At 44.4% G+C, this 13,186-nt stretch overlaps 1 protein-coding gene across 1 annotated transcript in view; it reads right to left on the bottom strand.

Annotated features, from left to right (window-relative positions):
• KIF15 (kinesin family member 15) overlaps positions 1-13,186 on the bottom strand; it is a 169,351-nt gene that overhangs the window by 97,227 nt on the left and 58,938 nt on the right. Inside the window, exon 11 of the mRNA XM_077269093.1 lies at positions 9,593-9,716. Coding sequence (XP_077125208.1) covers positions 9,593-9,716 — 124 coding nt within the window. The remainder of the gene's footprint in view (positions 1-9,592; positions 9,717-13,186) is intronic.

Genomic DNA, 13,186 nt, shown 5'->3' with positions numbered 1-13,186 from the left:
TACTCACCTCTCCGACGCAGCCTGGACGTCCGCGAGGGAACCGGCAGCGTTGTTTGCTTAAAAATCGCGGTTTTCCTTCCTTACTTGAAGTCCCGGCTTGTGATTGGTTGCGTGCCGCCCATGTGACCGAGACGCGACCAATCACAGCAAGCCGTGACGTAATTTTAGGTCCTTCAGGATTTTAAAATTACGTTCCGGCGTTGTGATTGGTTGCGTGCGGTCACATGGGCGACGCAACCAATCACAACGCCGGAACGTAATTTTAAAATCCTGAAGGACCTAAAATTACGTCACGGCTTGCTGTGATTGGTCACGTCTCGGTCACATGGGCGGCACGCAACCAATCACAAGCCGGGACTTCAAGTAAGGAAGGAAAACCGCGATTTTTAAGCAAACAACGCTGCCGGTTCCCTCGCGGACGTCCAGGCTGCGTCGGAGAGGTGAGTATAGCAATATTTTTTATTTTAATTCTTTATTTTACATATTAATATGGTTCCCAGGGCATGAAGGAGAGTTTCCTCTCCTTCAGACCCTGGGAAAGAAGCAATTTCTATGGGGCCGCGGCCGGCGTGTCACTGAAAATGACTACGCGTGTCAGCACTGACACGCGTGTCATAGGTTCGCCATCACTGATTTAGTCTTATGTTTTCCATATATTTATTTGATACCCCTTATTCTAACTTACTTCTCTCATACCTTCTAGCGTTCTCTTTATAATCCGTTTCTACACATTTTCATTTTCTACAACTTGTGTAGATACCATAGCAACCGTACCATGTGACCTAAGGTCCTGGTCAGCGCTAGTTTTCATTTTCTACAGCTTGTGTAGGTACCATAGCAACCGTACCATGTGACCTAAGGTCCTGGTCAGCGCTAGTTTTCATTTTCTACAGCTTGTGTAGGTACCATAGCAACCGTACCATGTGACCTAAGGTCCTGGTCAGCGTTAGTTTACTATTACCCATGCGTTCTCAATAAGAGAATAGGAACCCGTCAGCTCATCTTGATTACCGAGCGTTATACATTCCCGACGGTTTCCTACATTATTTGCTAGGGTTTGCACTAGCGCTGCGACGTCCATACAGACCATGTGACTTCAGGTCCTGGTCGGTGCTATTTCGCTTATGCGCGTGCGTACTAGAGACAATATCAGACTATCCGGTCAGCTGAGCACATATACTGACCGTGGTACGTTAGTTATTTGCTGCAAATTGTGCAGGCGCAATGACGACCTATATACCATTTGACCTCAGGTCCTAGTAGGTACTCGTTTATTTGTATATTCTCAGATCATACCGGACACCCGGTCAGCTGATCACAGGTACTGACCCTGGTATGTTGCTGACGGGTGTACTCAGTGGATAATTACGGCGCTCCTGGTCACATGACCCTCAGATCTCAATGTACCACCCATAGATTATTACGCTTACAATGTCTCTGGATGTAATTTAGCATGTTTCTGTACATCTCTATTGAACTAGGAGTATCAAACTAAATAAATCTATTTACTCTCAGAAACCAATTATTCCATTTCATATTACCCTTCATCCCCTTTACTATTAGGTATACTTTGTACAGTACTCCACTGTTAACGAAAAGCTACAATTTACATATATATCCAAATGTGTAGCGTTATGATACAGAATACAACAGTGAAAGTATCCACACGTATGTATGCTGCTTGATGCAGCCAAGGCTTATTATTTAAGATCATAAATAGATCTGTATAAAGGTTGCCTCTCTTGGCCCTGTTTAGCTACCATCATAGTACGAACACCGCATCGCCAAATGTGGGGACACTCTCATTAATGATTAGTCAGAGGGGGAGACTTGCTTATAAAAAGCAGCTGTAGTTAAGTTGTTCATTTAGTCCTTGGGGCCACTGGGTGTCCAGCCGATAGATCCAGCGGCACTCCCTCTGTAAAATCAGTCTGTCATAATTCCCCCCTCTCTTGGGCATTCTCACTTGGTCAATACCCATAAACTTGATAACTCCACAATCTCCGCCGTGGCAATTGTTCACATGTTTTGCCAATGGCGTGTCTCTCTCATTACGTATGTCCCCTAGATGTTCTCCCACTCTGCGTCTGAATTCCCTGATTGTTTTTCCCACATATGCTTTTCCACAGATACATGAGGCCTTATAAATTATTCCTGTTGTTTTACAGTTGATGAACTGTCTAATTGTGAAACTCTCCTGAGTGATATTGTTCACAAAACATTTTCCAGTTTGTATGGAATCGCATGCCACACATTGCCCACACCTATAGCACCCAGTGGGTTTTACCGGGAGCCATGTTCCTCTAGTCTCAGGTCTCTGTAGGTGACTGTGTACCAGTCTATCCTTAAGGGATCTTCCCCTTTTGTATGTAATTTGGGGAGTCGCTCCGATTACTTTCGCCAGGTCCTGATCCATTTGGAGAATATTGCAATGTTTCCTCAGGACATCACGTACTGACGATGTCCCATTGTCAAATGTAGTAATTAAACGAATAGGCCCCACATTCTCCTCATTTCTCATTTTAGGTTTCAACAAAGCTTCTCTTGATTGAGTTTGTGCAAATTGGAATGATTGTCTCAGGACCCCATCCGGGTAACCCCTCCTATGAAATCTCTCTCTTAAATCGTCTGCCCAGAATTTGAATTCCCTTTTCTCTGAACAGTTACGTTTTAGTCTCAGGTATTGCCCCTTCGGTATGCCTCTTTTTTGGGCAACCGGATGATGACTCTCCCATCTTAATAGGGAGTTTGTTGATGTGGGTTTACGGTAGATGGACGTTGTGAGGACACCTGTTATCAAGTGCTTTGGTGATACAAACATCTAAAAAGGGTAACCTGTCCGTCTCAATCACTGAGGTAAACCGAAGGCCTATTCTGTTGATATTAAGGGCTACCACGAATGCCTCAAACCTGTCCCTCGTACCACTCCACAAGACAAAAACGTCGTCTATGAATCTCACCCAGAGATCCACAAATCTGGTGAATTCCTCCATAACCTCTGCGAAGACTAGTGTGTCCTCCCACCAGCCCAGGAACAAATTTGCAAAACTTGGCGCTGCCGGATTACCCATTGCAGTGCCCCTGAGCTGGTGGTAGGTGTCTCCATCAAAGGTGAAGAAATTGTTTTTGAGAGAGAAATCTAGGAGTTCCAAAACAAATTGATTGTGTTTTATAAACTGGCATCCTCTAGATCCAAGGAAATGTTTAACTCCTTGTATCCCCTGATCATGGGGTATAGAGGAGTATAACATCTCCACATCTATGCTAGCCAAAAACGTTTCTTGGTCAATCGGGTTACCCTCCAATTTCTGTAACAGGTCTGTTGTATCACGGATATGTGAAGGCAACGCTGTCACAAAGGGTTTTAGGATGTGATCAACATATATCCCCAAATTATTGCAAATACTCCCTATACCAGAGACTATCGGTCTCCCTTTTAGAGGGGTATACCCTTTGTGTACCTTTGGAAGGCTATAAAACGTGGCCATGATCGGGTACCTGGGCAAGAGAAAAGACAGTTCATCTTTACTAATCAATTGATTCTCTTTTGCTCCAAACAACAAATTTTTAAGAGTGTCAATACTTTTTGTTAGAGGGTCACCCCTGACGATTTCATATGTCATGGTATCCTGGAGAAGAGAGAGGCACATTTCCTTATACCGTTCAATATCCATTATAACAATATTGCCCCCCTTATCGGAGGGCTTAATTACTATAGAGTTATCTTGTTCCAAATTTTGGAGGGCTTTCATCTGCTCTCTAGAAAGATTATGTTGTACATGTGCCTTTCTCATCTCTTTAATATCTTTCGTCACCAAATTAAGGAAGACATCAATAGCCGATACATCCCCTCCACCCGGAAACTAGCGCTGACCAGGACCTTAGGTCACATGGTACGGTTGCTATGGTATCTACACAAGTTGTAGAAAATGAAAATGTGTAGAAACGGATTATAAAGAGAACGCTAGAAGGTATGAGAGAAGTAAGTTAGAATAAGGGGTATCAAATAAATATATGGAAAACATAAGACTAAATATAAAGAAAAGAAATAATTTTTATTTTTTTTTTTCTCTTGGCATAGTAGGAGGAAGTGATGTCAGACGCTAAAAATTAGCACCACCCTCCAACCCATCTCCCCTCTCTATATAATGGCAGTGAATAGTGAACAGGTGGGAGACCATTTTTTCTTATACACAGTATCTCGGCATACAGAGAGGTCATACCCTGCCACTGCAGGTGACTTCGTTCGGTTTTCTTTAGCCCGGTTAAACTTCCCCTGATGAACCCCCCAAACGGGTGGGGAAACGCGTAGGGAAGATACACACTTTTGTTCAGGGAGGCTATATCTGACCAGGGGCACTGAAAAATAGGCTCACACTTGGGTACTGCCCTTGTAAGGGCGGGAGTTGACTGCAGAGGGCACGACAGGGTAAAAGAGGCCCCCGTGTTCCCCACTCCCCCCCCCCCCCCTATGTCGTTTATTTGGTCTTGATGTCCTTTCTCCCCATCATCTGGTCTCTTGGTATATGGAGCAGTATCTGAGGGCCAGCTAACAATTTGGGTGAGATTGTGCCATTTTTTATCTAGTGCACTGTTAATTATGAGCACTTTATGTATACAATTTTGAATTATGTTTTCATTTTTAGGTGTATTAATAAATGCTAAGTTTTACTAGGATTTAAAGGGCTGACTTTGCTGTTAATTGTTTGATATTTAGTCAGAGACATTCAGAGTAGATCTTCTGGGTGATTACATTGCTTATATTCTGTTAATTCTAGTGATTCAGCAGCGCAGAGATTTACCACAATCATCCCAATCTGTATCTAATGGCTGGTCCTTCCTGGACTTTTGGATCTGGTGCAGCGAATCCTTTCAATGCTTCAACTCAGCTACATCGGGTGAGTGCAATCCTATGGATTAACCTTTCAATCTTCTTAGATAAAACACTATTTGTGCTCTTTCCTTCAACAGTTTTCAACCAAATATCTCTGAAAGAGACAATGTCTCCCCACCCATAAAGATGTTTTCAGTAAGGGAAAGACCTTCATCCTGTGGAGAACTTGGAAGTTGAGGGCTTTTCTACCTTCAGGATACCAGGAAGCTTTTGGTTTCATAGAGAGCTACTTGGAATAACAGAGTAGGGAGCACATCTTGTCGCACCCGGAAGAAGAGGAGTTGGCAAAGGAGAAAAACCTCTGAGATCACCAAGATGGCAGAGAGCATCTACAGTTTTGGGGAATCTAGAAACTATACGGTAATCAAAAGTATTCTTCAGAGGAGCTGCAAAATAATCACCCTGGTGATGGTGCCTAAGCCCAGAGATGCCATGAAAGCAAGGACATACAATGGAACATGCTGTCGAAAAAGCCAATTTTGAGAGGGAATTGATCAATTTATCGAGGGTAAGCTGAGGGACACAGAATCAGAAAGCAGCACTGTAGTGGTTCTAAAGAGTTGAGCTACCTGTTCATCAACTCTTTGCGATAAGTTTTGTATAGACTTTGCAGCAGTAAGTTGTTCTGAAAAAATTCTTAATACACTGCATGTCTCCTCACAGTGGAAAATTATCACTGCTTACGTTACCTTTATAGAACACAAGCAGTGAGAGGTCTGCAGTATTCATCAAATAGGAGACACCAAGACTGCTTTATATACATCACATAGGAGACACTGAGGCTGCTGTATTGACATCACATGAGATATATGCTGGTGCATATAAATCACAAAGGATACACTAGGACTCGAGTGCATACATCAAATAGGATACACTGGAGCTGAAGCATATACATCATAAGAGACACTGCAATTGCTGTCTTCATCAGAGAGATGTGAGCGCAGAGTGCACTAACTCCGCCCACAAAGAGCACTGGCCAGGGTCAGGACGTAATCCCTTATTGCATGCGCCGCAATGTTCAGTTCTGAACGCCGATTGCACATGCTTGCAGTGTAAAGGGAAATTAAAAAGCCTCAAACACGGAAAAGTTGGCCCGAGAGCGGTGGTCCCTGGAATTCTGCTGTAAATGGCTACTGGGCAGCAGGTTCCCCAAACCTGTCCTAGAGGAATACATATGTCCGGCGATTTTCAGAAGAACGTTGACTGGCAAGCAGGGCTGGAACGCACTCAATGAAGTTCAAGAGGTTGTCCACTACATTTTATAATGCCCCCATCGATTCCAACATAGTAAATAAGTGTTTTTATAAATACATACTGCTGTCATATGTGCCGGTGAGCGGCACCATCGCTGACTGCTCAGTCCACATCACGTAGCCGCAGTTGAAACGGACGCTGACATCCGCCAATGTCACTTCAAGTTCTGGAATCCCTTCATTCAACCAGGCGTGACCCAGCTACACACACCCCCTGATTGACTGGGCTGTGTCTCACTGCATGTCACAGCCCAGTATACAGCGTGCGCTTTTCCAGGCGAGATCAGCGGGAGAATTTCACCACTCCCGGTGAACTCACCTCTGCACTGTGAGACTTTCTCACGGTCTAGCGGGGGATCTCACAGAGGTCACTGCAGTTCAGCCCTCACTGACCTGCGGTAACCTCAATGACGTCACCGCTAATCACTGATGCTGCGTTCGCAGCAGCTCATTAACCAGGGGTTCTCAGCCTGGACAGTCTCATCTTGGCACCATGCAGATTGAAAACTGTTTATCCCCCAGACATTGATTATGGCGTGGGACAGAACAACAGACAGGTGTGGTATAATTAGTATGGTATAATTAAGAGTTATTAAAGGCGTCTTTGTCATTCTTTCAATTAAAAGGACTTTATTCTGAGTAGGTGTGTTTTTATACAACAGGACTATGGGGTTAGTAATGGGGGAGTCTTATAGACGCCTCTCCATTACTAACCTCGGGGCTTAATGTCACCACCTGACACCTTTTCAGAGAATATGAATGATAACACCAAAACTTTTTCTCCACTCATGGTTAGTGGTTGGGTGAAGCCCTTTATTGTCAAGCCCTTTATTGTCAAACTACTGTGTTTTCTCTTTTTAAATCATAATTACAACCCAAAACATTCAAATGACCCTTATCAAAAGTTCACATACCCTGGTGATTTTGGCCTGATAACATGCACAGAAGTTGACACAAATGGGTTTGAATGGCTACTAAAGGTAACATCCTCACCTGTGACCTATTTGCTTGTAATCAGTGAGTGCATAAAAGTCGAGTCAGTTTCTGGGATTCAGACAGACTCTTGCATCTTTCAACCAGCCACTGACGTTTCTGGATTGTGAGTCATGAGGAAAGCTAAAGAACTGTCAACGCATCTACAGGAAAAGGTAGTTGAACTGTATAAAACAGGAAAGGGATACAAAAAGAAATCCAAGGAATTGATAATGCCAGTCAGCAGCATTCAAACTGTGATTAACAAATGGAAAATCAGGAGCTCTGTAAAAACAAAACCACGGTCAGGTAGACCAACAAAAATTCGTCCACAACTGCCAGGAAAATTGTTCTGGATGCGAAGAAAAACACACAAATAAACACCAGCTGAAATACAGGACTCTCTGAAAACTAACGGTGTGGCTGTTTCAAGATGCACAATAAGGAGGCACTTGAAGAAAAATTGGCTGCATGGTCGAGTCGCCAGAAGAAAGCCATTACTGCAAAAATGCCAAAGTATCTCACCTACAATACACAAAACAGCACAGAGACAAGCCTCAAAACTTCTGGAATAAGGTAGTTTGGAGTGATGAGACCAAAATTGAACTTTTTTGCCACACCCATAAACGCTACATATGGAGAGAGGTCAACAAGGCCTATGATAACAGGAACACCATTCCTACTGTAAAGCACAGAGGTAGATTGCTGATGTTTTGGGCATGTGTGAGCTACAAAGGCACAGGAAACTTGGTCAAAGTTGAAGGAAAGATGAATGCAGCACATTGTCAGCAAATACTGGAGGCAAATTTGCAATCATCAGCCCGGAAGCTGAGCATGGGACGTACTTGGCCGTTCCAACATGACAACGATCCAAAACACAAAGCCAAGTCAACCTGTCAATGGCTACAGCAGAACAAAGTGAAGGTTCTGGAGTGACCATCTCAATATCATTGAGCTACTCTGGGGAGATCTCAAGCATACAGTTCATGCTAGACAGCCCAGGAATTTACAGGAACTGGAGGCTTTTTGCCAAGAAGAGTGGGCAGCTTTACCATATGAGAATATAAAGATCCTACTCCACAACTACCAGAAAAGACTTCAAGCTGTCACTGATGTTAGAGGGGGTAATACAAAGTATTAAAAATGGGGTATGTGAACTTTTGATCAGGGTCATTTGGATGTTTGAGATTGTTTATGTTTAAAAAAAGAGAAAACACAGTAGTTTGACAATAAATGGCTTCACCCAACCACTAACCATGAGTGGAGAAAAAGTTTTGATGTTATTCATATTCTCTGAAAAAAGGCCAAGAAAGCAAAAATTCTGCCGGAGTATGTAAACTTTGAGCACAAATGTATATGTCACTGACATCTTTTTATCTATCTATTCTGTGTGTGAATACTGTATGTAATCTATCTATACTATCCTGTCGGGTCCTGCTGTAATTTTACTGTGCGGCAGATGAATTACTGGCAGATATATATATATATATATATATGTCACTGACATCTTTTTATCTATCTATTCTATGTGTATATATCTATTCTATGCTAACCTGTCATGTTGTGATTTTACTGTATGCGGCTGCTGAAGTGACATATTTTCAAAGGACACAAGTGTATAAAAATTGGACAGCACTAGAATGGTCGGAGAGCTGTGCGATTTTTTTCCAGTCCGATCGGGATCTAGAGGTATGGTTCTACAGGAAGTATTTTTTTTCTCTCCTCTGGGGGAACTCAACTTTATTAGCATGCACAAAGAGACGCAAGTAAGCCCAAAAACGCATGGAAGAAAAAAAAAAAAAAAAAAAAAAACCACCAAGAAAGCATTAAAACATGCGTTTTTGCCACAGATTCTTTCCTGCCAAGAAATCAGATTTTGATGCAGAAAAAAAACATAGCAAAAACACCCAATGTGAACTTAGCCTTACAGTCTCTTGATTGAAAATCTGCAGACCAAGTCAAATAGCGCTGCAGATTTTTTTCTGGAGAATGCAAATTACATTTTGTAATCTCTCACCCATATTACTATTGATTTAATATACTATGCACTTTCCGAAAAAAAAGCCCAGTGTAGGAAATCTGCAGAATATTCGTTATGTGCCAAGACAGCCCAACAGTGTGACCTCCACTACACCAATGTGATCTTCGGCAGTTAAGAACTTTTGGGTTAATTTCCACTATTAGCTAAATGTAGTAGTATGTTGCAGTAGGTAAAAAAAAACCTCAATGTGCTTATAGTCAGATAAAGTTTTAGGCAATTCAATAAGTTTGAAAAATTCTGAGAACTATAATAAAAAAGATGACTTAATTAAAAAGTCAAATAAAAATGTCAATTCCTGAGAATCTGACATTTACCACTGTGACAAATTATTTATGTAGTGACAGCTAGAAGACATCATTACCATGCCAAGCACAATGTGAAGGTGAAGGAGTTAAGAAGGCAGTAGGAAATGCTTTTGATTTCTCATCTCACCCCTGGCAATTGAAATGTCCTGTGGCATCTGTCCGGAAAGGAGCTGAGAAAGCTGTTCCTTCAGCTTCCTCACCTCTGCTTGCAGCTGACTCACATTCCCTTGGGTGTCTTCATTAACTACAGCCTGGAGGTGATAAATGACATGAAATTACAATTAACTCTAGAGAAGAACTGGACACACATTCGGTGGAGGGTTGTACAGCCATGCAAGCTAAAACTAAACAGGTTTTGGAATACCGTATTTGAACTTGGCCTGCCCTGGATGCAATGGTTTTACTATTTAGGTCACTTCAATTTGTCACATGTATCAACATTTCAAAACTTACAAAGGCCCAGAGAAAGCTGCAGGGAGGGGACATTTTTGAACACCTTAATTTTCTTCTTTCCATCTGATGTGAATTTCTGAATGACCCTTTAGCTATGGATTTATGAATGACCAGGACATTATTTGTTAGGACTTTGTCTACAAGATCTATTGCTAAGCGCAGCCCAAGCTTACAGTGGTATGTAAAAGTCTGCATGCTCCTCTGGGAAATTAAATATGCAAATTGCCTCTTCAGAGAGGAAAGGGGACAAACTCTAGCGCCACCTATTGGAAGTAACAATTCTAAAAGTCACTATCAACACTTTAACGAGTGTTGTCATATGACTCAAGATAAAAGCCAAACAAGAATCTCAATTTGCAGTATGAGATCTCACTCTGACATACCAGGCCTGGCTCATCACTCTACACAAAGAGAAACCTTACCCCTTAGATCCCAGTCTTAAGCCTCTCATCTAGTTAAATCAGATGCAATGACGAGGGGCAATAACGCAAAACATTGTGTCTGCCAATTGAGATTCTGATTTGGCTTTTATCCCAAGTCATATGGCAAGGCTAGTTAAAGGGAACCATGTCACCAGGTTTGTCCGATGCCACCGCCCTTCAGGGCTTATTCTATAATGCTGTAGATAAGCCCCTGATCAGACCTGCAAGAGAAAAAAAATACCTTTTATTATACTCTCTTGTAGGGCGGCCCGGTCTGATGGGTGTCGAAAGTCTTGGTCCAGCGCCTCCCATCTTCTTGCGATGCCGCCCTCCTGCTTCCTTTACAGGCTCCCTGGCATCGCGCTCCTGCGCAGGCGTAATTATCTGCCCTGTTGAGGGCAGAGCAAATTTCTGTAGTGCGCAGGGCCTATCTGACCTTTCCCGGCGCCTACGCACTTGCAGGACTTTACTCTGCCCTTAAAAGGACAGATAAGTACGCCTGTGCAGGAGCGCGATGCCGGGGAGCCTTTGTGGATGACACACGGATGCATCATCCACATGGAGCAAGCAGTAGGGCGGCATTGCAAGAAGATGAGAGGCACCGGACCCCGACCTGCGACACCCATCGGACCAGACCGATCTTGCAGGTCGGATCGGGGGCAGATATACAGCATTATAGAATGCTGAAGATAAGCCCTGGAAGGCGGTGACCGTAACTCGTATTGGCCAAACCTGGTGACAGGTTCCCTTTAAAGGGTTGATAGTGACTTTTAGAATTGCAACTTCCAATAGGTGGCACTAGAGTTCTAGTCTTCCTCCTTTCTGATGAGGCAAGTTGCATACAAAAAAAGCTTAAAATATAATGTCTAAACAAAACAGGAGACTCCAGAGAAATTCACAAAATTATTATAAAAGGGTCATTAATAAACTTTTCAAGTGTTAAAATTTTACATTTTAACCACATATTTTTTTTTCTCATACATGTGGTTTAACCCCCTCACTCCCAAAAGCCAGTTTTCACCTTCATGACCAGATCAAATTTTCTAATTCTGACCAGCATCACTTAGTGATGAGCGAATATACTCGTTGCTCGGGTGGTCCCCGAGTATTTGTGACTGCTCGGAGATTTAGTTTTCTTTGCACCATAAGCAGCACCATACTGGAGTGCAGATTTTGCTGGAATTTTTTGTGAGAGTCCCTTGTCACATTAGCATAGCCTCTTTCACGCCAGACTCCCATAAGAGACCCCACTTTACAAAATACACCCTTCAACTAATTCATCTAGGAGTAGTGAGCATGTTGACACCACATGTGGCTCATAGAATTTGATACCATTTGGAGGGAGGAAAAAAAAAATTAAATTTCTCCTACGTATCATTGGGGGACACAGGACGAATGGGTGTTATGCTGCTGCCACCACCAGGAGGACACTAAGTTAAACACACACAAAAGATTAACTCCTCCCCTGCAGTATACACCCACAGGCTGGACAATCCAGAGCCAGTTCTTACTTAGTGTCTCAGGAGGCACTTGGGTCCTCAGGACCCCACCAATTTTTGTTTTTAACGGAAGGGAGCGACAGGCAAATTTTCAGCTCTGATCTCTCCCGCACCAACAACGGGCAAGTACATGGAGCGTTCCTCCTGTATCCTTTCTCGCGACGATGGATGCCAGCCCTGGCTCACTTTCCAGTGTGGCGACGGTTCCCTAGCGTTCCGATCTCCCTCCCTCCCTGTCAGGCGACCACGGGGACTAATCATCCACCTAAGTTTCCTGGAGCCAGGGCACAGCCGGACAGAATGCCATGGCGTCCGTGCAGCCGCCCACTGCATCACCACTGAACATAGCGGATGTTGCACGGCGGCAGAAGCTCTCCACCCTCTCCCTACTAAGGTGAAGGTGGATGGAGCATCGGCCCCATCGCACAAGGTAAGTGCGGGGGCCGACCAGCTGACAGGGGACCGCCCGTTCAGGGATCCATTATCCTCTTTCTAATGCGGCGCTGCAGCCGCGGGGCACGGGCAATCCGGCGCTCTGTTAGGGCGGTGGCACAGTTTACCGGCCCTGGTCCGGATTCCACCACGGACAATCTGTGGCAATGGCAGCGTTCCGACGCGCATAGCAGGGAATCCACCGCCCGCCCACGACACGCCCCCCTCCCTCTCTCTCTCTCTCTCTGGGCGCTTCTCGTTCCCGAGAAGCGCCCTTCTCACATCTCGGCGGCCATCTTGGACCAGGAAGTGCGCTGGCGGCTCTGCAGCACCACAGCGCACAGGACTTCAGGATCTCCCTGCCAAGCACCGCAGAACTTGGTGAGACGCACTCAGTAGGATTGTCTCTTCCCCTGCCAGTACGCTCACTTTATGGCAAAGATGTCACAGTCTAGGCAAAAACGGACTGGAAAGACCCACTCTGTTATTTTTGCTGTGTGCACCTCCTGCAAGGTATCTCTGCCCCGAGGTCACACTACCCCGCTGTGCTCCGCCTGCGAAATGTCTGCGGCACAGGATACTCCGGCCTCTGACCCGGAATGTAGTGAGCCTAGTACCCCCGCATGGGCGTCCTCCCTTGCTCGATCTGTGGCATCCTTGGAAAGGACGATACAGTCCCTCCGTGACCCGTCCCTTACCCAGGGCGCTTCCACGGATGATGTAACGCGGCCTAAAAACCCCTCTCGGCCTAGAGGTCGTACCGTTTCCAGAAGCCCTCTCTCATCTAGAAAGAAGTCCAGGGTAATATCTCCGGTCCGTGATCAGCCCTCCGGCTCAGAGAGCGAAGTCTCTCGTCACTCATCCCCAGCTCATAGCAGGGAATCCTTTCTGGACGACGCATCCAGCGTGTCCTGT

Source organism: Ranitomeya variabilis, chromosome 6 (genome assembly GCF_051348905.1).
Source record: "Ranitomeya variabilis isolate aRanVar5 chromosome 6, aRanVar5.hap1, whole genome shotgun sequence".
Lineage (NCBI taxonomy): Eukaryota > Metazoa > Chordata > Amphibia > Anura > Dendrobatidae > Ranitomeya > Ranitomeya variabilis.
This window is presented reverse-complemented; position numbering and strand designations above follow the sequence as displayed.